This window comes from Labrus bergylta, chromosome 15 (genome assembly GCF_963930695.1).
Source record: "Labrus bergylta chromosome 15, fLabBer1.1, whole genome shotgun sequence".
Taxonomy (NCBI): domain Eukaryota; kingdom Metazoa; phylum Chordata; class Actinopteri; order Labriformes; family Labridae; genus Labrus; species Labrus bergylta.
Genome location: NC_089209.1, coordinates 10110491 through 10138334, shown reverse-complemented (window position 1 = coordinate 10138334; position 27844 = coordinate 10110491). Strand labels below are relative to the sequence as shown.

At 39.2% G+C, this 27844-nt stretch overlaps 3 protein-coding genes across 3 annotated transcripts; 2 read left to right on the top strand and 1 right to left on the bottom strand.

The window, feature by feature from the left end:
• Positions 1-215: 215 nt before the first annotated feature.
• si:dkey-12h9.6 (macoilin-1) lies at positions 216-10090 on the bottom strand. The gene is made up of 11 exons (XM_020641541.3): positions 9807-10090; positions 8367-8508; positions 8133-8259; positions 7896-8019; positions 7405-7583; positions 6523-6988; positions 6262-6420; positions 4929-5099; positions 4041-4167; positions 3188-3362; positions 216-2385 (listed from the first exon to the last, which is right to left on the bottom strand). Exons 1-11 carry the CDS (start codon positions 9881-9883, stop codon positions 2195-2197), a joined length of 1938 nt encoding a protein of 645 aa, XP_020497197.1. The 5' UTR covers positions 9884-10090; the 3' UTR covers positions 216-2194.
• A 5756-nt stretch (positions 10091-15846) lies between these two features.
• Positions 15847-20490, top strand: LOC109989684 (serotriflin-like). Its single transcript, XM_065964114.1, has 8 exons — positions 15847-15925; positions 18084-18131; positions 18217-18317; positions 18565-18655; positions 18868-19001; positions 19121-19215; positions 19740-19822; positions 20091-20490. Exons 1-8 carry the CDS (start codon positions 15847-15849, stop codon positions 20216-20218), a joined length of 759 nt encoding a protein of 252 aa, XP_065820186.1. The 3' UTR covers positions 20219-20490.
• Positions 20491-24901: 4411 nt separating this feature from the next.
• Positions 24902-27844, top strand: LOC109989660 (serotriflin-like). Its single transcript, XM_065963725.1, has 8 exons — positions 24902-25012; positions 25253-25300; positions 25386-25486; positions 25742-25832; positions 26042-26184; positions 26304-26398; positions 26898-26980; positions 27248-27844. The coding sequence occupies exons 1-8, from the start codon at positions 24928-24930 to the stop codon at positions 27373-27375; spliced, it is 774 nt and encodes a 257-aa protein (XP_065819797.1). The 5' UTR covers positions 24902-24927; the 3' UTR covers positions 27376-27844.

Genomic DNA, 27844 nt, shown 5'->3' with positions numbered 1-27844 from the left:
AGTATGAACTTTCTTTTGGACTCAAATGGTTAAATTGAACACTATGATCTGAGAAAGGTAGCGAGACAAAACAAAAAGGAAATGGCTGATGAAATAAATGTAGAAAAAATGTGTTATCTGCAACAAAAAAAAACTTTTGGAGTAGTTTTCTTTTAAAGAATAGAATTGTTATTTTGGCTCTTCAGTTTAAAAAGTAAACAGATGTACACAAATGAGACCAATTTCAATTGTTAAAATTATTTATAGAAAAAAACCATCAGGAGCATGAACTCACTCAGAGCATCACTGTTTGAATTATTTGTTCCAAAATCCTAAGAAACTGTAGCCCTTGTACAAGTATCGTCATGTACATACTTAAGTGTCACGACGTGTGCTCAATGAACATTTCAATAAAACACATTTCATGCTGACAAACACGTCGCCGTACAAAATTACAGCAGTATAATAAAAGTACAGCAAGACTAAAAAATATTTTGGATATAAAACACCCTAGAAACACACTCTAAATAAAAATCTACCAACATGGCAACATCCAGTTCATGTGTGTTTTTCAGCTGTGAGGGCTTTTTCAATTCTGTACAATATGAGTTAAAAAGAGAAAAGAACTACAAAAACAGTACATAGCACTTCATTTCAAACACATTACTCTTTCACATTAAATTTGTGTTTTACTTCCCGATTTGAAAGTAATGTATATAGGCACAGTAATTATATTCATGAGCCAGTTTGGTCCTCGTCATTTCCTGTTGTAATCAACTCCACGTTAACTGACGGACTGAGTCGAACTCAAACAATCTGACGACCAATCAGTCTAGACTTTCTCTGATTCCCAGGAGAGCTGCCAAAAAATGTAACTGCTGCCTTTAACTGTCAGTTCATGTAAAGACACATAAACTGCATCCCCTCGACTTAAAAAAAGACACCCGTTAAATTGAAATCTTTGTTCTGTAAGACTCTTTAAAAAGATAAAAGTATCAATTTGGTGAACTCGTTACTTTCATATGAAATTCAGCACATTTCAAATCATCTAAAACTGCTATTTACAGGCACATACATTAGCACCTTGATGCATACATTCCTTACAATTTCAGATTATGACTTGCTGTTGGTTTATCATTGTATTGATGCTTTTAAGAGAATTGTACACAGAACATTTGTTTGTAGTCTAATAATTTGTAGTTTTATTTAAAAAAAAGGTCATCCATAATAGAAACTGACCAGATCTTGGACAGAAGTCTGCATAATCATCTCTCTATGAACATACAGACAGCTGATCTATGATGTATAATCTGAGGCTCTGACCAGAGAGAGACAAGCACAGGTATTAATAATCATAAAACCCACGATGGCTGAATCCCATTAAGCTGCTTCAGTTTCAGGGTCCTGGTTTTGTTTCCTACTATGTCAAGTCAAACAGTCTGCTGTTTAAAGGCTCATGAGATCCTTCATACTAATATAAACTCAAAGTCATTAGACTTCAAGCGACAGGATTTTCTGTATTTTAACAGCATCAGTTTGAATATTTCAGTAAAAATTCCTTCAGATCTGTGAAATCTTACACTTCTGTAAGTCTAAAACATTTGATGACATGAAATCATTTGTTATAGTGTCTTACAATGTTTCCTTTCAGCAACTCGTGAGAGGGTCAGTAAGGTAGCAAGAGGAGTCTTTTTGTTAAGTATGAATTGAAATATGAAAATGTCACACGAGTCGAAACAAATTCATTTATACTGATCTGAGATGTCCGACTATTGTTAGGAAAAGATGATGTCATAGTTTTGTCCTTTGCGTAGAAACGTCTGAACTACACTCCAGACTACATTTGAGACAAATCTCCAGGGTCTGAATTGAAGAGAGTTGTGCTTTTCTCGAAGCTGTAAGGACCCGTGTGTCTTATAAAATCGTGCCTAAAGCAGCTCTGCATATCTGATATCTTTTAGTTGAGTGAAACTCTTCACCCCTTGGTGTGAGAGGAGTCAAAAAAATATAAATTATAATGTCAAGTTAGCACCATCAGTGCAGCAAAAGGCATTTGGCTTGTGGAGGCTCATTCTGCCCCCCCCCCCCCCCCCCCCCCCCCTCCTGTTGGAAGAAGATGACTTCATGTTGTCAGTTAGCTCTGTAATAAAATCCTCCCCCCTCAAGGAGGAGTCTGTCAAAGAGGTCTGAGGATCTGAACGGATACAATCCTTTCTCATTTCTTCAGGCACTGGTACATGAGTGCCCGTGGATTCAGCATGTAGCGCTCAGAGGTGAGTAACTTGGTGAGATACTGCGGCACCGGAGGTCGAGGAGCCATGTAGGACACGCCGGGACTGACGGCCATCACCTCTGCTATCTTCTGCTTCATCTCCCGGATCTCCCGGTCCTGCTTCATGACTTTATCTGCAGAAATCAAACAAACGCTTTTACCTGAGGGAACGGACACTACAAGATAAGCAATTCATAACAACACATTTGAAGTAGAAGGAAACTCTTGAGCTTCAGCCGCTCTCAGAGAAGGACGTACAAAAATGAATTCAGTGGATACCTTTCTTCAAAGACAGGAACCAAAGAAGAAGAACCACTGAAGTGCAAAGGACTAACGTCGCAACAAACTGTTTCTTCTTCAGAGTCAAAACGCAGTATCTCTCAAGCTGAAGTAAGATGTTCTGTGTACGACCTTCTAAAGGCTAAATTCCATTTATCATAGCATAATGTCAATCCACACTAACAAGACTCCAACAACCAGTTAGAATTAATGAAATAAAAAAATCCCTGTATATAAATTGGTCATCCAAATACATTGAGATGATTTCAGAGAATCTACAGATGAAATGTGTGATTGGTAAAAAAAAAAAAAAGCTTTAAAAACAAAATGTATGCAGCTTAATCTTTCACATAATTTATAACAAAGCACTTATGAGGGAACATTTCGTAGATTGCCTGGTGATGGTGTTTTATGGCCACATGGTGGTGCTGTTGGATTGAAATTTCAAACATAAACTCATCACTCGCTCCCTTGTTCATGCTCCACCTTCCCTCCCAATGCACTTCTACTTTGATGTCTTATCACAGACAAATAAAATCAAAACAGCATTTCACTAGAGTAGGAAATCGAAATAGTTGAAAAAAAAAACAAGCACTAAGAAATCACAAGAATCTTGAAAGTTAAGCTAAAAGGGGGGGGGGGGGGGGGGGGGAGAACCTTGAGCGATTTCCAGCTGTCTGCGGGCGTCTCCCAGAGCGGAGAATAGGTCCAGCTTGATGCGAGTCTCAGCGCTCAGGTTGTACTCCAGATGTTGAGCTTTCTCTTGCATGGCTGACAGAGTGGACAGCAGCATGTCCGTCTCTTTCTCCACACAGCGGTACTTTCCCAATGCCTGCAATCCAGAAAGAAAGAAAAAGGTGTGAAATGTGACTCAAGGTGCGTGGTGACATGAGAGAAAAGGTGTTTTGGTTTCCTGAGTATTTTGACCTTTTTTTTTTTTTTTTAAATTTCAGTGATATCATTTTTTGCCTTCTAAAACGTCTGTTAAGGATCGTATACTTAAGGGAACCAAAGCACCAGAGGAAAAACAACGTGGACACACTGTTAATGAATTGATGGTGAAATTGCCAGCCATCTAAAAACACAAAGAAGCATCACATTATTACACAGTTCTGTTCTGTGTTTATATAAGCTTGAATGAAGGACCGATTTTTTTTATAAAAGCAGTGCAATGTTTTTATTCAAGACCCGGCTTCAGCATGCGTCATGGAAAGTAAAGCACCAAAATGAAACAAAAAAAACCCACAAAGTTCAAACAATGTGCACACCTGATGTCCAAACCACTACACATAACTACGTACTGATGAGATGACAAGAGTGCAAAAGTACGTCATGTATCCAAAGAAAAACTGAAAATGTACAAACACAAACATCCATCAACATAAAATCTCTGAACACTAAAAAAAACAACAACTACGTGACCAAACTGAGGACTCGACCACGCCACTCACAGACACTTCAACTCACAAGTTCATTCCCAAATAGTGTATAAAAAAAACCAACAAGATACCTCAACGTCACTCTCTAGATCTACCAATCGACTCTCTTTCACTTGATATTCCAGCTGTAGTTGTTTGTACTCTGTGTCTAGATCTTTTACTCTCTTTCTTAACATTTGGGTTTCACAGTGTTCCTGCCTGGTGTAGGAGACGGAGAAAATCACAGTTTTGAGTGGTGAGAAAAGAAGGGATCATCTGAAGGTGAGAACTCATTCACACAGAAAGAGACATGACATTTCATTTGGATTTTTACACTGTTTTGTTCTTCAAATGTTCAAATCTAAAATTCCAAAGTACAAGAAATAAATAACTATGTTAAAAAAAAAAAAAAGAAAAAAAAAAAGGTGTGCATTATGACCCGGTTGTTACAGTTGTCCGAGCGTAGCACAGAAGCATGAAACAACTAGCCTGGTTTTCTCCAAAGGGAACCATATCAGCCTGCTGAGGGCCAAAAAGCTCACTGACTAACTCTCAGTTTAAGTGAAGTCATTTAAGTTAGCATACAAAAACTGACAAGTACAGTATGGTTTAAAGGGGTCACGTGCATAACTCCTCTAAAAAAACAGAATTTGTATTATTAGAGATCTTCAGAGGTGCTGTATAGAGTTATTCTTAACCCAGCCAGGCTAGCTGTTTCCTATCTTTATGCGAAGCTAAGCTCATCGGTTTCTGGTTGCAGCTTCATACTATGACATCACAGGAGAGTTGCGTCTTTTGTCTTAATCTTAGCAAGAAAAATAAAGAAGCATGATTCAAACTAATTCTTATATTGCAGCCTTTGAATCCACGGCAACATATTTATTCTACACAGCAGCAAACAAATACAGATCAGGCATGTCTATCCAGGCACAAAGCCCCCCTGAGTAACATTTACAGGTTTGTTCCGTCTGATCTTTTACCTGTTAGTTAGACTCCGCGCTGCGCTGGCTGCTTCCTCCAGTTTGTGAGCCTGAAGCTCAGCCAACTGTTTCTCCAGAGAGAGTCTGGCCTCCGTCTCTGCTCTGGTCTTCTTCTCCAGCATGGCACTGCTCTGTTTGTCCTTCTGCTTGGTTTTAGTCAAACACATAATCCTGAAGGAGGGGAAAAAAAAAAAAGGGTTTAAATGTCTGTTTAAAATAGGTGTGTCAGTGCGACATTCAAGTTGTGTTAGATTAAGATCAGAGCATGCAGAGGATGCTGAATGTCTGTCTCGTCTTCTTTGTAGCATGTCATATTAAAATTGTGCAGAACATGCTGAACTCAGAAAAAGGATTTTAAAGTTTTGGCTGATTGTTGTGGATTTCATGTGGTTGATTTGTTAGCTGTTTGACTGTGATTGGATGGAATAAATAAAAGGCACATTTCTTTGTCAACACGTTTTTTTTCAGTTGTCCCTGTTCCTTTTGGATCAAATACAATACACGGAGCAACACAAGAATAACCAGAAACACTCTGAATCATGGATTCATTATTAGTGTTGCTTTCATCTCGCCCGTTCTAGCCTCTGAAACATGGATTTTCATGATGTTCACGTTCTTGTATTTTAACAGCAAATTGAATAAATGTGTTTTTGGAGTGTTGGTTGGACTAAAGAGACAATTTAAGACAATCTAATCTTTCCATTTCTGAATTCGCTGATGAGTGTCTTTATCACTTTTTTTTTTAACTGACCCAACATTTATGTAATCAATGCATTTAAGACAATAAACTTATCACAGAATAATCAACTACTAAAACATGTTTGTTTTCAGCCCTTATTTAAAGACCAAAAAAAACTGACTTGACAAAAAACGTCTGACTTAATAACAACGAAGAACACACAGAGCAGGTGCTACAGTTATAATAACCTCAATCTTACGTATCTACTGAATATGAAGTGTTAAAAATTGCGAGACCCAAACTCCAATTCTCACAATGCTCTCACACTCATGAAGTGTCAGATGGTGTTACAGGAGTGCCAAACTATTAAAAATAGATTAATTAAATGAAAAAATATTTCTTATAATCCCCCGTTTAGTGACAAATTCAATTTTATTTGAGGAGACTTGAGTGCCTCAGTTCCTCAGAATAAAATATGATTTTATATGATATTAATTATATTGTGGCTTTAACGCTGATCTAATGGTCCGTCTGAGGAATACGGACCAGCTTGTCCTAATTCCTCTCTGTTTTTTTATTAATAGCCTGATGTTATGTGTTCATCAGCCCACAGGAGGAGCCAATGACTGACAATCAGCAATGGATTCGACTCACTTGCTCTGCAGCAGCATGTTGGACTGTCTGAGCAGAGACACCTCCGGCCTCAGGCTCCTCTCGCTGTTGGTCAGGTTGCAGATGTGACTTCGCAGCTCCTGCTCGCTCTGCCTGCTCGTCTGCAGCTCTCCCTTTAGCCTCCTCAGCTCCTGCTCCAGCCTGAAAGAGACCATATAGCAGCGTTAAGGAGGAATGAAAGAGATTTTTTTTTTAAAGCGCTCACTCTACCTTCAAAAGTGTTTTGAAAATGAAGTGGCATACTTGGTCATCTGATCAGCGTGGTGATTGTGAGCTGGAGTGGTGTTCTTGTCCATTAAGTCCCGGTTGGGGCTGATTGTTTTGGAGCTGTATCTCTGTTTCTTCTCCGTCCTCCCTGCAGGAGGTGAAGGAGTGTTTGTGGTGCCTCTGCGGGCTTTTGGCGAGAAACTTTTCGCTGCCGTTCGCGTGGCTTTGCTTCCTTGCTCTTCTTGAGGTAGATTTTCTGGAGTTGTGGAGGACTCTGGTCCTCCTGCTCCACCTTGGTGCAGATCCTTTGACTCGCCGGCTCTGACTGATGATGGCCGCCGGTTTGATTCTGCTGACTTTGCGTCCTGGGTTCCCCTTTCTGCTGCCCGCTCCTCGCTGCGGATCTGGAGGCAGTCAGTAATGTGACCGTCATCGTGGGACACTACAGCACCGTTTTGGCAAAGATACTGAGTGTTCTCAGGCTTCGCCCTCCATTTTGAGCCTGCAAAGAACAATTAGGTCTTTACACTTGTCAATTATGACCTCTATGTGGTGTCTTCTGTATAAACAACAGTTTACAAAGATGTTGCATTTATATATCATTACAACTTGCTGCAGTCAAAACGATTCTTTCTTTTAAACAAATAAATGTTGTGTTCCACAACCATAATTGTTGTTCCTTAGAATCAGTTTTCTGATGATTTCTTCACACGTTCCATGTTGAATGAACATCATAATAGACGAGAAGCATCTTTTAGAAATCATCACATAAACAAATGAGTGCAAACAGCCTGCTCATTCTCATAGCATTGGGCACACAACTTAAGTGAAAGACACAATAAATAAATAAATAAAAACACCCCGCAGATTTTAACAGGGGTTGATGAAACGATACATGTGGAAGGTGTGGTTACTCACTGCTGCTGCCATCTGTGCCAGACTTGGGGTAAACCTGCAGGCCCGGAGGAAGAGAGTGCTGCAGGAGGTGCATGTGGAAGTCGTTCTCACTCTGCACAGCTTTCTGAATGCGCAGTTTGAAGATGTTTGTGAAATAGCAGGTGGCATAAAACCCCAGATACACTACAGGATACCCGATGCTGAATATAAGGAGAAGAGACAGAGTTCGAATATGAGTGTCACATTAAAACGACATAATCATATTCATCTATATTATTTAAAGCCAGCCTTTTCATTGATTTTACACATTTTTAATGTTTCATTTAATACTTGATTGGTCATTAGCAAGAAGAATCAAGGTCGATTTTCTGCTAAAATATGTGATGCACAATCATCAGAGGATAACTAAAATGTTGATACCCGCTCCCTTTGTTTACTTTTAACAATGACAGGCTCAATACTGATCGTTCTGTTGCAGGCTGAAAGGGTGATTCACAAAAAAATCAAAGTACCAGTGCGCAGCAAAAAGATGAGATAGGTTGGCATGCGAGGTTTTAAGGTCTTTGAGTCGAAGTGATGCCTCGGTGTACACGAGCAGAATCCACAGGGATGCGGTCGATATACAGATGCCTTTTTCTGCAGAAGCATACGGACATCAAACATCTCATTTTATAAAAAATACTACATGACAAAGAGTTTTGCTTACGTATGTTGGCAAAACAAAGTGAAACAAGTAATAACCCACATACCTGTGTGCCAAATGTAGTTGAATAATACGTAAGTGCTCGCCACAAAGAAAAGCCAATGCAAAGGAACAAAAATTAAACAAAAGATGTCCAGGGTGAAGGCGGCGCAAACAAAAACAACACAAATCACCTGCAAACAGAGAAGAACAGAAATTACAGTCCAAATGCATGGGCTCCAATAGCTTGCTTTTGTCATGGTCATCAGGTGAAATAAAATCAAGCTGTAGTGGTACTCACCAGTCCATGGCAGTGGAAAGTGGTGTAAACGCTGCCAAAGAAGAGCCAGCATGGCCATAGGTACTCCAGTCTGAATTCAAGGATGAAATCTGCCAGCAGTACCAACGTCCACATCATCATAAACTTCAGGATGGTGTAAGCACTGCAAACAGACAAATCAGCATCATAATAATGATAAAACAGCAGCAGAGGGGGTGTGATCAGTTTGGATACTTCAGACACACATTTGTATTCTAGCCTTTGATTCTGGTAAAGAAAGACATTTCATTAAAAGGACACTGCTTAACCTATCATTAGAGCAGTGCTGCTTCTTAACAACAACAACAAAAACAACAACAACAGTCAAGAGAACAAAGACTTCTCCCTCCTTGGTTTTATGTGCGACCACGAGACAAACAGGGGCTGTGGTTTGCTCCTTTGTTCTGCTCTTCCATAGGCTGCTACCACATCAGCCCCTCTTTGTTTGGTAACCATGGCAATATTTAATCCGGAGGAGAGAGCGAGCGCCACGGCATCCTGCTGCACATGGTTCAAAATTCCTGTTTGAAAATCAACTCCATCCAATTCAAATAACTTGGAATGAATTTGAATTGATCTTGACTCTCTATAAGAACAGATATCAAATATGTAAGAATGCATCTCTAGAAATAAGCAGTGAGGCATATAACGGACAACAGCCAAATAAAAATGACAAAAAAGGGTCCAATATATCTGTAATTGCACCAAATGAGAGTATACATTTTTATAACGTACATGGTTTTTATATTTGCAGAATATAATTTTCACAATCCAAAAGAAAGACCTGTGCAATTAATTGTCTAGCAATTGCATGACAATAAAAACAAGACATTGTTTTCTTTTAACAGATTGAATTTATCTAATTTTCTGTATTGCTCATTGAATGCATTTCTGTATTCATTTCTGTATTGAAACAAATCAATTCAAGTAGGCTAGTTTGTTTCTCCTCCAATCTTCTGTCGCACAGTACAAATAATTCATTTTATTTACAAAATATAAGCTGCTCTCTCTGATCCTCAACTGACAGATATTCAGTATGAGAAGCATAATGTAACTGATAATGGGGGTATTAAATAATGGGGGTGTTAAATTCGAGGATATGGATATTACGGCGGTGTGAAAAGCAGATGAAACATCCCGAGGAGAAGCAGGCCGATGTTAACTTGCTCAGCGACTGATTTCAGTCCTTCTGTAAACAATATCGGCTGAAGTAACTCACACTACATTTGTACACTTCTCTCTCCTGAAATTAGCCGTAAAGGAGCCGATTTAAGCGTTACACTGGTTTTGTATTTCACGTTGAGACATGGACAATGTGATGGTACGAGAGGCAGACAGGTGAGCAGGATGACGACGACTGGATGTTACACAAAGACGAGCACCACAACAAAAGCAGCCTCCAGCCAGGCCGGCGACAGCTACCTTTCAGACAGCCTCTCCGTTATTTTCATTTTTTTCATTTTCCGACCCCTGTTCGCGTCCACATAACGTTTCTTCATCTTATGGCTTCTCCTCCCTCCGTGCTGTTTCTTTTCTTTTCTTTTCTTTTCTTTTCTTTTTTTTTACACCGCAGTCGCAGTGTCAGCGAAGGTAAAAAAATAAAAATAATAATAATAGTAATAATTAGAAGCGGTCCCTCTTTGTGGAAAAGGATGTTCAGCTCAACCTGTGATGATGTCTGGGAATAAATGTAGGCTGCCGCGGTTCTGCGCATGCTCAGTATATGTTGTACCTACAAGTGTTCATCGCAGGAGGGGAGCAGATCAACACGCTATGCATTGTACATGTTGTACCAAATGTATTAAAAATATATCACGACAATTAGCCTTCATTAAAAAAAACAAAAAAAAAACACTTAGCTAGAAGTGGTCCTCCAATAATAACAACAACAACAACAACAACAACAACAACAAAACCAACTTTTAAACATCCACAAGCACACTCATTAATTCCCTTAGGTCTATTTAAAAACGCAACATCAGGACACACAATAACAGCTGCAACATCACTAGTTTACACTTTTAAACACAAACATTAGAAATTCTAACAAAGAGCTATTCTGTAAGATTTCAGCAACTTAAAAGAAAATTCAAACTAAAAATTAAAGAGATTAGGTTATTTATGTACTTTATTGTAGGCCTATATCCAACACTAATCTGTAAATACAATGTATTTTACATCGGCCTACACTCTTTTCAAATTATTGCTTTTAGTGCAGTCTTTTTCAATTACATTTTATTCTGACTATTTCCACGGTGTGTTAAGATTTTCTTGAAGACCTGTCTGGGCTTACGTACTTACAATGTACATATTTACCTTAATAATAAATATCAGAGTCACTTTAGTTGGCCAACAATGCATTTGACATATTTTCCTCCTTCGAAAAACTGACATACAGTACCGAAATCCATTTTCTGGGATAAAGGGAAACTGCTAAAAACAAGCAAGTAATAGTGAACAAGGATCGCTTATAATAAATAATAAACTTGACGCTCTGATATACACAAAAGACTGAGAAAAAGCAGATCTAAATGAAAATGTGATTAAGCCCTAACACATACAATTGATCATTCAAGTCAAGCTGTTGACTTGAAGTGACTTTCCACAACTTTTGAGAGTATGTAAAGTGAGAGTAGTGCAATAACATGCAGCTCATGGGTGCCTGAGGATTTCTTTGCGGACATAAATTAGAGAGGGTCAAGAATTCCTAAATCTGCCCAGAAGGCTAAAAACAACGAATAGAACTCTGGGAGAAATTGGCTCTCAAGAATAATCTGTTGTCAGACGGCCTAACGTGTGTTTCCATTGCTTTAAATGTATTTACACAGGATGAGAGACAACAGAAAACAACACGGGTAACAAAGCTGAACAAATAGAGGGCAGACATAATTATTGTGTACACAAAAGTGAGAAAAGAAAGGTGTATCCACAAATATAGCCTACTTTATAAGCACCAATGACATACAAGATAAAATATGTCATTGCATAAGGTAAGTAATTGTGTGATTAGTAAATAATAAAATGAGTCTGGAAAATCAATGAACTGAACATTGGTATGTGAAGTTTACTTTTAAGCCTATTTAAATGTATTTGAACAGTTTAGACAAAGGGAATGATTTAAATAAATGGAGGATACATATATCTACACGTAAAAAAATAGCAGTTACGCCTTCTTGGTCAAGGACTTGAGTCAACACCAATGTGTACAGCATATAAAAGTAAAATTATAGCCCCTTTTACATTGCCAGTTTATGGCAGGACTTATAAAGGTCCACAATTTAAGTTACTGAATTGACGGTCAACAGTGCAGCAGCCACTTCCTTCTTGGTATTGATCCGGTGCAGAATGGTTTGTTTGTGTTTTGACCAGAGAAGGGATGCGGTTTTACAGCTACCCCGACACTGCTTTTTTGCCCTTCGGTTTGCCAGGCAAACGGTATACCATCAGGTGTTGCATCAATGGAAGCTGGCAAGTGAACTAGTTCAGATATGACTGATTCTACCCGACCTAAAAAGCCTCTGAATTTTTCTAATAAGCTCCACGACCAGAAACGTGGTAAAACCAGGATAAATATTGGAGAATAAAAGATAAATAAGGTGAAGTGAAGCTTCAGTGCCTGCCACATGACAACCTGTGTGAATAACGACACTATAGGGTAGTAACAGAGGTGTAAGAGGGACCAAGTGGCGTCACAGCGAAACGTCAAGAGTTGGCAGGGCGGAGAATGCTGAGTGTCAGGGTATGTGTTGAGCCTCTTGCACCTCCACAGCCATGTGATGTAACGTTTAATTACACACTGGGAGACCTATATTACACCTTGGCGGATTCAAAGGAAAAAGTAGTGACGGGGGAGCTCGATCATGGCACTGCTGCAGACTTGTAATGAAACCCATTAAATACAGGATGTTTTCTTGACACTAACGTTTAAGTGGCTCCAAGTTACCTCTATAGGTCTCGTCATCATTGTGTGTCTTTGTCATCTGCAAACATAATATAATCAGATACATATTGGTGGAGGAGTTGTGCGTGATGTCGGTAAAGTGGGCTGAGAACACATTGCAGTACCATATTTGGTATTAACTTCAGAAGTATTGAATCAAAAACAGACTTTTAGATTAATTAAGTAGAGACAAAAAGGTAAAAGAAAAATTGGGAATTGAATAAACGCAAGCAAGAATTAAAAAAATATAATTTTTTATAACCATAAAATATAATATATAAAATAACCAGATATAAAAATAAACAATAAATAGACAATAAACAAATATTGTCACAACATTTGGAGTGAAGATATTGCCACTGGTGACCATTTTTATAGACAAACTGACACAGAAACAGAAGCAGACTGGAACTCATAAACAGCATTCTCACCTAGGTGTTTTTTGTAATCCAGGTTTGACAGGGCTGGGTGAAACAGGAGACATGAAGCTCAGCGTAATTTAAAGTAGAAAGACCATTCCATTTTTTAATTCATTAATTCGTCATTCCTTCATATTGCTCCCTCTCTATCTCTTCCTGCTCCTGTGTTTCGGATGATAATGGGCGTGAACGCAAGTTCACACACACACACACACATTCTTCATCTATGTAAAAAAAGGAAGGAGACCATGAGTGGTTATTTTTTTTCCATCATGACTCAAAGCATTTCATACATTTGTTGCCAAATTCAAAGCGGTTCCCTTTTCTGTCATTGCAACCCTCCTCAGCCCCAGTCACCTCCAATCATCTCACTAGTCGTCCAGGTACAGCTCCTCATAAATCTTCTCCGCATCACACACTGCTTCCTTCTTTCACCACCACCAGTGTCTAGACTCCATCAAGGGAGTATCCTATCCTGCTCTGAAGACAGTACATGAAGACATCATGATGGGGTTTAATCGCTTAAGACATTTCTCATCCTTTCTAGTTTGAAAAACTAACTTGAAAAATGAAGTCTCCCCTGGTTAAATTAGTATTGTCTGTTGGAGAGAGCAGCATATCAAATCTTACCAATAGAGACATGATGTGATGTCACCTATGACTGGATTCTTAGGGCCCCTTATTGTGATTGGTGTAAAGTCTTGATGCTTGAAGGGTCAACGGCCTTGCACAGTCAGTGCAGTTCAATCAGGAGAGAGAAGTAAACTAATCCAAGCTCAATATTTATTTTACATAGATGATGTGGAAATGAATTAAAGGATTGAAGGATATCTGTCACGCGGTGAAGTAGGTGTTGGCAGTTAGCGTAGTTTGAGGCTGTTAAAGATGATGAAACTGTGGGACTGGTGAAGTCTGTTGGGTGGTGATGGGGAGGTGTAGGGTTGCATTTAACAATTTCATGAATGAACTGGGAGGAGGGAAAGATATATTCAAAAAGACAGCAGCAATATACTAGGCCTACAATGAGGGAGAGGAGCAGTGAAATTGGATAGATAGTAACCAGGTGATCAGATCATCTGATGACTATGGGAAAATATGAGCATGGGTACTGTGCAACATAGAATGGGAATGAAAAATGTAACCAGCAAGCATTATACACTGAATTTAGCTTACAAAATGACAGCGGACCCCCTTTGTTTGGAGTTTGAACTCTTGACAACTGGGTGCAGGTACAGAATGCCCAGGATGAGGACTAAAAGAGGCATTACATCCTTTGTACCACGCAGTCTTCAGCTGCTTAATAAGCTCTGATCATACAGTATGAACCTGGCACTCTGCACTTTATTTAACTTGCTACTAAAATCCCTCATTTAATCATGTAATGCTTTAATGATGTATTTTAATTAGATTTTAAAATGGTTTTGTTTTTGTGCTGTGCTTGATATGTTTGTTGGTATTGTGTTTTTATGCTCTCAGTGCAAGGCAAATTCCGAGTGGCAATAAAGGTTTCATTCATTTCAGAGTTTCATTAAGTCAGTACACAAAGCTTACTACACTTTTAGGGACATTCTTAGATCACTCATAGTGTAGACAGAGAAATACCTGATGGTTTTGGAGGGCATCTTCCTGATGTGGATCCAGCAGTGCACAGAAGTTATTAAGTGCTTCCAAGGAGAGATCTGTCACTGTCACAGACATTTGGCACAGACTCATAGTCACTGATGGCTGCAGGCCCACACACACACCGCCCGCATGAGTCAACAATAAGTTTTAGGATCATATGTGTGCTTTGTTATAAAGATAGCATGGTAAAGGTTAGCCCTGCATATCTGAGGTCTCTTTTTCTGCAAACATGAAACAGATAGCTAAACATGTGTACTGAGAAGCTGTCATAACCTGTCATGATAGCAAATTAAGTAATGATAGTGTCTTGTGAGTCTTGTGGGTCGGTAGTTTTCAGTCGGTCGCACATATGTGCCTGGCACATTTTCCTTTTCTGTAAGGTCCACAAAGTACTTTTCAAATATGTTAGTTATGTTCCATCTCTTTGTTCAGTTACATTATTTACTGTTTGGGGTTCAAACTCTACTAATTTTCTTTAAATAAATCTGATTGGTTGAAAGATATTGGACATTTAGTTTGAGATTTGTCATTAGGAGTTGATGTTTCCTGAGCCTAGACCAGTTGAAAATCACTGATTTGGAGTAAATGTAGGTTGTGCTACAGAAAGGAACAAAGAGGAATGAAAGTTTGTCTCTACAGGATATGGTAAAGTTAAAGTGGTCAGACTGGTACTTGTGCCAGTAAAGTGAGTTATGTCATCACCTGATTAACAAGGTATAGCATGTGACATACAGCTTGTGTGTGTGAATGAATCCGTGTGTATGTGTTGGGTTGGTATTAGGCTTTACTTATTCTTAATGTTTTATGAATTTGACTATATTGCGATAGTAATATATCGCATTTTTTTATGTGTTTTATCTGATCCCACTTTCCCGGCAATTCATTTCAAGTGTAGTTTATAGTACAGTAAATAGAGGAACAAAATAGTGTCAGTACTGGTCCTACATGCCAGTCTATATCATTAACTCTTAATTTAGTTGGACTACATCAACATTCAGACTACATATAAGATGCAAAAAGGCAGAGGACAAAGAGGATCAAACATGTAGTGCAATCCCCCCAAGTGTGAGATGGTAACCCCAAAAGATTACTTTCAAAATCTTAATTTAGCCTGAGACGTAGTCTACCGCAGTAGTTAATACAACGATCTGGCAATGAGTGGCTGGAGAGTCGAGGTATATATACTGCTGAGTTGATGAGGAGATGGAGTGCAGGTGAAAGGAATGAACCTCAATCAGGAGGGAGCCAGAGTGAGCGAGCCATGACAGCCCCCCCCCCCCCCCCCATGAGCATAAGGTCCCACAAAACGAGGAGAGAGTTCCCTTGAGTCAGTCCTTAAAGGGAGATCTCTGGAAGAGAGCCAAACTTTCTGACCTGGTTGGTAGTTCGGTGCTGGGGTCCGGTGACGGTCAGCAATGCGACGGTTGTGATCAGCTGAGTGAAGCAGGGCAGCCTGAGCATCTCTCCAAACCTTACGGCAATGGCGAAGGTGGGCCTGGACCAACGGCACCGCGACCTCATCCTCCTGTGCAGGGAACAGGGGTGGCTGGTAGCCCATAGTACACTCAAATGGTGACATACGTAAGGCAGAGCTTGATAGGGAGTTGTGTGCATACTCAATCCATGTCAAATGGGTGCTCTAGGAGGATGGGTTTCTGGCGGCAACGCAACCGAGAGCCACTTCAAGGTCCTGGTTAGCTCATTCACTCTGCCCGTTAGTCTGTGGGTGGAAACCAGAGGAGAGACTCACTGTGGCCCCTGTCGAAATAAACTGCAGACCCCTGTCTGAGACAATGTCACTGGGGATGCCGTGGAGGCGGAACACATAACTTATCAATAGGTCGGCAGTTTCCAATGCAGTAGGTAGCTTGGCTAGAGGTACAAAATGGGCTGACTTAGAGAACCTGTCTACAACAGTGAGTATGACAGTGTTACCTTGTGAGGTAGGAAGCCTGGAAACAAAGTTGAGTTCTATGTGGGACCAAGGGCGGCTGGGGATGGGCAAGGGATGGAGTAGGCCAGCGGGTGGTCGATGTGAAGACTTTCCACGGGCACACACAGTGCAGGCAGTCACGAAGGCATGGGTGTCCTTGCTCATTGTGGGCCACCAGAAGTGCCTCTTCAGGAGGGACAACGTGCGATTTATTCCAGGGTGGCAGGCACTCTTCGAAGTGTGTGCCCACTGTAGAACCAGTGAGCGGACAGAGTCTGGCACAAAGATGATTATTAGGTCCATTCCCTGGATCAGGTTGGGTGAGTTGAGCCCCTCGGACTAGGGACTCAATTTCCCCTGTCACAGCTGCTACCAAGCATGATGCAGGAAGGACAGTGTCTGGAAGGGTGGATTGACCTTCAGGGGCGTACTGGCGGGAGAGAGCATCAGGCTTGAGGTTCCTGGACGGTAAGTGAGGGTGAAATTGAATCAGCCAAAACACAAAGCCCACCGGGCTTGACGGGAGTTGAGGCGTTTTACAGCTGCATCGTTCCCCCTTAGGATGATCAAACACCCTTCTCATCTCAGATATAAAGTCGTCATAAAAAGACTAGAGCATAGCGCTCTGGTGCTGGGACATGTGGCTCTCTGGGAAGATGAGTGAGTTGAGTTACCGGAGGCACAGGAGCAACGGGGCTAGGCTGGTCTGCCAGAGTTGAAGGAGAGAGTAGTGTGAAGACATAAGCTCCAATCCGGGCTACAACAACTGAAAGGTTCCTTAATGTTTCCATAATGTTGCAAAGAGTCTGGTCATGGTGACCCACGAGGGCACCTTGATTGGCAATTGCATGGCGGAGGCTGTCCGTGTCTGCTGGGTCCATGTTGGCCACATCGTTCTGTTACGACCAGTGAATTTAGGACCCAGATGCAGGACACATAAACAGACGGAATGATTGGTAATGAGGTTTATTGTGGCAAATGGAGATGAAGATGGGTTGAAGATTGTGGAGGTTAGCAGAGTGAAGGGGATGAAGGCTGACCAGACCAGAGTAGGGGTCTGAGTGTGGCTGAGCAGTTTTGAGTCCAGAGAGCAGGTTGAGGCAGATGGATGAGCAGGAAGGCAGGTGGGTGAATGGTGATCCTGAAGCAAAGGAAAAAACAGGATGACACTCAAAAACCAAAACAAGCACAAAAGATTACTTTCAAAGATCTTTCAAAATCTTAATTTAGCCTGAGCCGTAGTCTACTGCAGTACTTGATACAACAATCTGGCGATGAGTGGATGAAGAGCCGGGGTATATATACTGCTGAGTTGATGAGGAGATGGAGAGCTGGTGTGCAGGTGAGAGCAGGTGAAAGGAATGAACCTCAATCAGGAGGGAGCCGGAGTGAGAAAGCCATGACACTGAGTCTCCAGCCTATATAAATGACACCTGTACAGTAGCTTTTTCACCCCATAGTCCTAGATTCAACAATGACTCCGTATACCTTGACCTTCACTTGGGCCTTAGCTCTCTGCGCTGTTCTTCAGGCGTTTGTAAGTGAAATGAAATGTCCTCTGTTGTGTATTTAAGTTGTTTTGTAATATCAAAGTCCAAAATATCATTTACCATACTTTTTACATTTTTGCCTATAATGTCTGTATCTAACTGTTATTTAATTTTCATTGCTAAAACAACATATTTATTAAAGGGTAAGTGTTTGTCATTATTATAAATAATATTATTTATATTTGTCTTACATATTCAAGCTTTAAAAAAGTGTTTATTTCTGTGTTCATTTAGATTGGCACCCAGCTCCTTCAAACCCTAATAACGGAACTCAAGGCAGCGGTAAGTGATCGTAATCATTATAATATTAAAATGTAGTAAATTTATATACATTTATAAATCACATTTTCTTTGGCTTTTTTTTTAGGCAACAATGAGACCTCTTCCTCAGAAGATGTGGAGATTGTGAACAAACATAACGACCTGAGGAGGAATGTGCAGCCTTCTGCAAGCAACATGTTGAAAATGGTAACAACCTGACAATGCATTCAGATTATTTCATTATTTCAACAACAGAAAATATTATTTCAAATCATTATTTTTTGTCTTCTAAGCATTAATCGTTCAATCTAGCCAATTAGGGCTTGAGATATTATTACACATGGTCCATCATGCTGCAGCAAAACAGTGAAGATTGAATGAGTTTTAAAACAAGCACAAAGCACTTGAGGATTCTTTTCAGTAGTGGTCTACATTTGTCGTCTGTTCCCCACAGAGCTGGAGCAGCGAGGCAGCAGCCAACGCTAAGAGATGGGCTGACAGCTGCTCAATGAAGCACAGCAGGAAGAGCTCCAGAAAGATCAGCTGTAAGTACTCAATACTCCTTCTCCCGCACTTCTTTCATTTTTTTTTTGATTTATTTAAATTTGTATTATTCTGCAAGACTGACACAGTTATTTAAAATGTTGATCTTAATCAAGTTCCTATCTTTTTTTAAAAACTAAACAGTTGTAAATAGGAAATATTAAAGAGAAACTAAACAATTGTTAAGCATCCCTCTCTTACTATTAAACTAAAGCAAGCGGCTGTGGAGAGAATCTATACATGTCCAGCAACAAGAGAAGCTGGAGTCATGCTATCCAGTCCTGGTACGACGAGGTGAAAGACTGGCGCTATAGAGCGGGATCCATCAATGTCGGCCACTTTACACAGGTGCACATATTTGAACAGCACTGTTAGAAGGGACAACTTGCATTAAAAGAAAAAAATCAGTACATATCATGCCATGAGCTCCTGGTGATTTTATGTTTTATACCTCGGCCTCTGCACAGGTTGTTTGGTACAGGTCCAACCTTGTTGGCTGTGCTATGGCCCACTGTCCAGGCTCTCGGTACAGTTACTTCTATGTCTGCCAATACTGCCCACCGTAAGTATAAATATTCTTTCACTGGGAAGTCCATTTTTTTTTTTTCAATTTCAGTACCTTTTTTTTTTGTTTTAATTCAAGTCAGTGTATCCAAGGTCAAGCTCCAGTATGCAATTATAAACATAATTGTATCGTTCATTCCTGATTTAATTTTACTTTTATTTTTTTTGACAATTTATTTCAGGTATTGTGTTTTTTTTTCTCAAACCAGAACACAACAGGATTTACTCTCAGTGATATTCCAATGCAAACAATGTCAGACTCAAAATTAGAAGAACCATGTGGTCTACTCAGTAACTCCTGAGATATGCAAACTAAGTGGATGAACAACAGCACAGTGATGCTCCATAGTACTGACAAGGAAAACTTCTATTTGCATCTCAATTCTACTTGTTAACCTTGAGGAGTCCTAAAACAGCAATTCAAAAGTGCTTTTCTGTTAAATATCATGTCTGTGACATATTGCAGCTGTGTGAGTCCTTATGGTTGTACAGTTGATTGATTTACTCTTGCCTACATTACAGTGGAAACTCCCAGTTTTCTCGCCCCTACAAGAGTGGACCCTCTTGTGGTGACTGCCCCAACTCTTGCGACAACGGACTGTGCAGTAAGTGGACATTTTTTATTGCACATAAGAAGAAAAGGAAAAAAATAATGGAACAATTAAAAGAGAAACAATACAAGCAGTACATAATGTTTAGGAAGTTAAAAAAGAATAACATCTATATACTATAGTCTTGATATGATCATGTATTGAAACATTAAAGTATTTTGTTGTAAGACTTTGTAGGTATCCAACCTGAACAGTGAGCTCTGTGTATTATCTAAATTATTTCTGAATCCATTAATTATCTACTTCTTTCCATCTCTTCCAGCCAACCCCTGCAAATACATTGACAGGTACAATAACTGTCCTAGTCTGAAGAGGCAGCATGGCTGTGGCCATAGGGAAGTGGCTGCCTGGTGTCCGGCCTCCTGCAAGTGCAGCAGTGAGATCATTTAAACTCCACAGATCCACGTGGTATCTGACTGGGAAGTCTGTTTTAATAAATAAGTGAGCTGCTTTCCTGTGATTGTACTTCGGAAATCAAGTTCACAATGCTCTTTGTTATTGCTGCTGATGCTCTTCAGGATCTTTGATACATTTGATGTACTTGCATGATTCTTGCAATACTTGGATTGCAATCTCATGATTGAATACATTAACTGTATTGTTATAAACTTTAGATAAAAGTGCCAAACCACAAAAATAAAAACATTTCATCTACAACAAGACATTTACAATATGCTGCAGAAAGAAATGTAAGTTCTTGTCAGAAAATTACATTTTAAAAAGAAGAAACATAAAGAAGATATACTTCACTCTAAATGATATCTGTACAGGTACACAACCACAAGGTAAGTGTTATTCTTTGAATTTGCATCTAGGGGAAATGTAAACAGCAGCAACATCATGCATCAGTCTTGCCTTCTGTCTGCCAATCACATGCAGAAGCTTCAAACAGGAACTTTTGACTGATACAAGTCTTTAAATATGTGTATCTTAATATAAGTTGCTGCCTCAGCCCGATTCATATTCATTCCATTCCCATAACTGGACATTAGCGAGGAGTAACACAGTTAATGAAGGAATCTAATGTCTAAGCTAGGTTGCTTTTATCTCAACTCTGTTTTTTCACTCTTCCTGGGTCACTTGGTGTGGCTGATTTGATGGTGGTTGAAAGTAAGGAGTGTCATATAGCCTTTTTGTTAGTGTTAGAGTTAGGGCTTTCACACCTGAAGAAAATTCCTGATATTTGCCGGGGGAAGCTGTATGTGTGAACGCAAACAGCCAAATTTTTCCTTCGGACTTCACCCGGAGTCTCCCGCCAGACTGATGTGAGAAGGCAGCAGGATATTCTCCAGAGAATTCACCTCGAGCCAGTGGGAGGGAGGGAGTGACAAAATAGTGTCAGTACTGGTCCTACAGGCCAGTCTATAGTCCATATCATTAACTCTTAATTTAGTTAGACTACATCAACATTCAGACTACATATAAGATGCAAAAAGGCAGAGGACAAAGAGCCCTAACCCTAATCCCAGAAGAAAAGGATCAAACATGTAGTGCAATCCCCCGAAGTCTGAGACGGTAACCCCAAAATTTGTGAAACTCTCGTGCAATTAATTATTTCTCTTTTACCCAGGAGACAGGATCGGAGGGAAAGATACCAGGAAACAATTTGTCTTTCTAATATGATTATGTATATACAAGATATTAATGACATGTATCAAAAGCCAGATATCAGGAAGACACTTAAGGTTAAACCTGCTTCAGAGTACAGGCCTCAGATCTGTGTTTCATCTTCCTGAAAAGCAAATGTTACCTAAACGACAATAAAGTGAATGTTGTATTTAAGAGATAAAGACGAAAGGACACCAAAACAACAAACACTTTTGGCAAGGAAGAGCAATGGACAGGACAGGGAATGGATCCAAATATAGACAGCTCATGCAGAAAGCAACAATTCAGGGATAATTAATATAGAGGTTAGTGAAAGTATAGATGTATTAACTAGATAGCAGGAACGGGGCCAGAAAACAATTGACGGAACATATTAAAATGATCATGAAGAACACATCTACAATGTAAACACCTGAAGCTTTTCCATGCAAAACTGCTAAACTCTTGTTTGGTCACTCTTTGTAAACAAGGATGTCCTTTAGACAGTTAAGCCTGTTTGTTTTTTGTCTTAACAGCCTGAGTCTCCAGGCTATATAAATGACACCTGTACAGTAGCTTTTTCAGGCTGCAGTCCTAGACTCAACAATGACTCCGTATACTTTCGTATTACCTTCGTTTGGGCCTTAGGCCTCTGCGTTGTTCTTCAGGCGTTTGATCCACGTGGTATCTGACTGGGAAGTCTGTTTTAATAAATAAGTGAATTGTGTGAGCTGCTTTCATGTGATTGTACTTCGGAAATCAATTTCACAATGCTCTTTGTTATTGCTGCTCATGCTCTTCAGGATCTTTGATACATTTGATGTACTTGCATGATTCTTGCAATACTTGGATTGCAAACTCATGATTGAATACATTAACTGTATTGCTATAAACTTTGGATAAAAGTGCCAAACCACAAAAATAAAAACATTTTACCCACAACAACAATAAGACGAAAGGAAGTCCTCACATTTTGGAAGATGGAATCACAAAATTTTAAAGCATTGTACACGCAATGTCATTTTAAATTTTGAAACAGACTTTACATGTTTTTCAATCCTTTTCATTATATAACAAAGAGTAAGGGCTTTACCTGCTCTTTTGTAAAGAGTCTTGAGATTACATTTGTGATAAATTGGGGTTTTACAAATAAAGATTGATTGATTGATTTAGAGTCTAGATGTGATTTATTCATTTATCGAGGAATTCATTTTATCATCAAGTTCCAACCCTATGCTGCAGAAAGAAATGTAAGTTCTTGTCAGAAAATTACATTTTAAAAAGGAGAAGAAACATATAGAAGATATACTTCACTCTATATGATATCTGTACAGGTACACAACCACAAGGTAAGTGTTATTCTTTGAATTTGCATCTAGGGGAAATGTAAACAGCAGCAACATCATGCATCAGTCTTGCCTTCTGTCTGCCAATCACATGCAGAAGCTTCAAACAAGAACTTTTGACTGATACAAGTCTTTAAATATGTGTATCTTAATATAAGTTGCTGCCTCAGCCTGATTCATATTCATTCCATTCCCATAACTGGACATTGTCTAATAACTGGACATTAGCGAGGAGTAAAACAGTTAATGAAAAAATCTAATGTCTAAGCTAGGTTAGCTTTGCTTTTATCTCAACTCTGTTTTTTCACTCTTCCTGGGTCACTTGGTGAGGCTGATTTGATGGTGGTTGAAAGTAAGGAGTGTCATATAGCCTTTTTGTTAGGGTTAGGGCTTTCACACCTGAAGAAAATTCCTGATATTTGCCGGGGGAAGCTGTATGTGTGAACGCAAACAGCCAAATTTTTCCTTCGGACTTCACCCGGAGTCTCCCGCCAGACTGATGTGAGAAGGCAGCAGGATATTCTCCAGAGAATTCACCTCGAGCCAGTGGGAGGGAGGGAGTGACAAAATAGTGTCAGTACTGGTCCTACAGGCCAGTCTATAGTCCATATCATTAACTTTTAATTTAGTTAGACTACATCAACATTCAGACTACATATAAGATGCAAAAAGGCAGAGGACAAAGAGCCCTAACCCTAATCCCAGAAGAAAAGGATCAAACATGTAGTGCAATCCCTCCAAGTCTGAGACAGTAACCCCAAAATTTGTGAAACTCTCGTGCAATTAATTATTTCTCTTTTAGCCAGGAGACAGGATAGGAGGGAAAGATACCAGGAAACAATTTGTCTTTCTAATATGATGAGATGAGATGAGATGAGATGAGATTCAACTTTATTGTCATTACACATATACAAGTATAGAGTAACGAAATGAGGTTTGGCATCTCACCAGAAGTGCAAATAAGCAGAAAGTGCAAGAGTCTGTGCTATGTACAGTAATTGAGTGCAAGAGTCTGTGCTATGTACAGTAATTCTGTGCTATGTACAGTAATTGCAAAATTTACAGATGTAGACAAAAAAAGTGAATTATGAGGTATATCTGGATGGCTGGATTAATGGGATGCAATAAATATAAATAAATGCTATAAATAAGTAATGCTACAAAATAAGTGTGTTTTTAGGATTATAATATACAGATTAAGATGCAGTGAGCATGCTATACTAATAATATACAGAATAATATGCAGTGAGCATGCTATACTAATAATATACAGATTAAGATGCAGTGAGCATGTTATACAAGTTTACAGATAATTTAAAGAATATGAACATACTATAATACAATAATACAGATGGATGAGAGATGTGTGTGTGTGTGACCAGGAGGAGTGGTGGGGGGATGATGGGTGTGAGGTGATATGGAGGGGAAGGGGGGTCAGCAGGGTGCGGAGAGAGAGAGGGAGAGAGAGAGAGAGACAGAGTTCAGAGTTCGGGGGGTAGAGTTCAGTAGAGAAACAGCTCTGGGGAAAAAGCTGTTCCTCAGTCTGCTGGTATACAAGATATTAATGACATATATCAAAAGCCAGATTTCCTCAGTCTGCTGGTATACAAGATATTAATGACATATATCAAAAGCCAGATATCAGGAAGACACTTAAGGTTAAACCTGCTTCAGAGTACAGGCCTCAGATCTGTGTTTCATCTTCCTGAAAAGCAAATGTTACCTAAACGACAATAAAGTGAATGTTGTATTTAAGAGATAAAGACGAAAGGACACCAAAACAACAAACACTTTTGGCAAGGAAGAGCAATGGACAGGACAGGGAATGGATCCAAATATAGACAGCTCATGCAGAAAGCAACAATTCAGGGATAATTAATGTAGAGGTTAGTGAAAGTATAGATGTATTAACTAGATAGCAGGAACGGGGCCAGAAAACAATTGACGGAACATATTAAAATGATCATGAAGAACACATCTACAATGTAAACACCTGAAGCTTTTCCATGCAAAACTGCTAAACTCTTGTTTGGTCACTCTTTGTAAACAAGGATGTCTTTTGGACAGTTAAGCCTGTTTGTTTTTTGTCTTAACAGCCTGAGTCTCCAGCCTATATAAATGACACCTGTACAGTAGCTTTTTCAGGCTGTAGTCATAGACTCAACAATGACACTGTATACTTTGACCTTCGTTTGGGCCTTTGGCCTCTGCGCTGTTCTTCAGTCGCCCGGCACTTCAGCGTTTTGGTTTGTAAGTGAAATGAAATGTCCTCTGTTGTGTATTTAAGTTGTTTTGTAATATCAAAGGTATTTACCATACTTTTTACATTTTTGCCTATAATGTCTGTATCTAACTGTTATTTCTTTTTCATTGCTAAAACAACATATTTAATACAGGGTAAGTGTTTGTCATTATTATTATAAATAATATTATTTATATTTGTCTTACATATTCAAGCTTTAAAAAAGTGTTTATTTCTGTGTTCATTTAGATTTGCACCCAGCTCCTTCAAACCCTAATAACGGAAATCAAGGCAGCGGTAAGTGATCGTAATCATTATAATATTAAAATGTAGTAAATTTATATACATTCATAAATCACATTTTCTTTGGCTTTTTTTTTAGGCAACAATGAGATCTCTTCCTCAGAAGATGTGGAGATTGTGAACAAACATAACGACCTGAGGAGGAATGTGCAGCCTTCTGCAAGCAACATGTTGAAAATGGTAACAACCTGACAATGCATTCAGATTATTTCATTATTTCAACAACAAAAAAATATTATTTCAAATTATTATTATTATTTTTCTTCTAAGCATTAATCGTTCAATCTATCTAGCCAATTAGGGCTTGAGATATTATTACACATGGTCCATCATGCTGCAGCAAAACAGTAAAGATTGAATGAGTTTTAAAACAAGCACAAAGCACTTGAGGATTCTTTTCAGTAGTGGTCTACATTTGTCGTCTGTTCCCCACAGAGCTGGAGCAGCGAGGCAGCAGCCAACGCTAAGAGATGGGCTGACAGCTGCTCAATGAAGCACAGCAGGAAGAGCTTCAGAAAGATCAGGTGTAAGTACTCAATACTCCCTCTCCCGCACTTCTTTTATTTTGTTGATTTATTTAAATTTGGATTATTCTGGAAGACTGACACAGTTATTTAAAATGTTGATCTTAATCAAGTTCCCATCTTTTTTTTTAAACTAAACAGTTGTAAATAGGAAATATTAAAGAGAAACTAAACAATTGTTAAGCATCCCTCTCTTACTGTTAAACTAAAGCAAGCGGCTGTGGAGAGAATCTATACATGTCCAGCAACAAGAGAAGCTGGAGTCATGCTATCCAGTCCTGGTACGACGAGGTGAAAGACTGGCGCTATGGAGAGGGATCCATCAACGGAGAGGATGTCGGCCACTTTACACAGGTGCACATATTTGAACAGCACTGTTAGAAGGGACAACTTGCATTAAAAGAAAAAAATCAGTACATATCATGCCATGAGCTCCTGGTGATTTCATGTTTTATACCTCGGCCTCTGCACAGGTTGTTTGGTACAGGTCCAACCTTGTTGGCTGTGCTATGGCCCACTGTCCAGGCTCTCGGTACAGTTACTTCTATGTCTGCCAATACTGCCCACCGTAAGTATAAATATTCTTTCACTGGGAAGTCCTTTTTTTTTCATTTTCAGTACCTTTTTTAGTTTTAATTCAAGTCAATGTGTCCAAGGTCAAGCTCCAGTATGTAATTATAAACATAATTGTATCGTTCATTCCTGATTTTCTTTTGACAATTTAATTCAGATATTGTGTTTTTTCTCAAACCAGAACACAACAGGATTTACTCTCAGTGATATTCCAATGCAAACAATGTCAGAATCATAATTAGAAGAACCATGTGGTCTACTCAGTAACTCCTGAGATATGCAAACTAAGTGGATGAACAACAGCACAGTGATGCTCCGTAGTACTGACAAGTAAAACTTCCATTTGCATCTCAATTCTACTTGTTAACCTTGAGGAGTCCTAAAACAGCAATTCAAAAGTGCTTTTCTGTTAAATATCATGTCTGTGACATATTGCAGTTGTGTGAGTCCTTATGGTTGTACAGTTGATTGATTTACTCTTGCCTACATTACAGTGGAAACTACCAGTTATCTCGCCCCTACAAGAGAGGACCCTCTTGTGGTGACTGCCCCAACTCTTGCGACAACGGACTGTGCAGTAAGTGGACATTTTTTATTGCACATAATAAAAAAATAAAAAAATAATGGAACAATTAAAAGAGAAACAATACAAGCAGTACATAATGTTTAGGAAGTTAAAAAAGAATAACATCTATATACTATAGTCTTGATATGATCATGTATTGAAACATTAAAGTATTTTGTTGTAAGACTTTGTAGGTATCCAACCTGAACAGTGAGCTCTGTGTATTATCTAAATTATTTCTGAATCCATTAATTATCTACTTCTTTCCATCTCTTCCAGCCAACCCCTGCAAATACACTGACAGGTACAATAACTGTCCTAGTCTGAAGAGGCAGCATGGCTGTGGCCACAGGAAAGTGGCTGCCTGGTGTCCGGCCTCCTGCAGGTGCAGCAGTGAGATCATTTAAACTCCACAGATCCACGTGGTATCTGACTGGGAAGTCTGTTTTAATAAATAAGTGAATTGTGTGAGCTGCTTTCCTGTGATTGTACTTCGGAAATCAATTTCACAATGCTCTTTGTTATTGCTGCTGATGCTCTTTAGGATCTTTGATACATTTGATGTACTTGCATGATTCTTGCAATACTTGGATTGCAAACTCATGATTGAATACATTAACTGTATTGTTATAAACTTTGGATAAAACATTTTACCCACAACAACAATAAGACGAAAGGAAGTCCTCACATTTTAGAAGATGGAATCACAAAATCTTAAAGCATGGTACACGCAATGTCATTTTAAATTTTGAAACAGACTTTACATGTTTTCATTATATAACAAAGAGTAAGGTCTTTACCTGCTCTTTTGTAAAGAGTCTTGAGATTACATTTGTGATGAATTGGAGTTTTACAAATAAAGATTGATTGACTGAT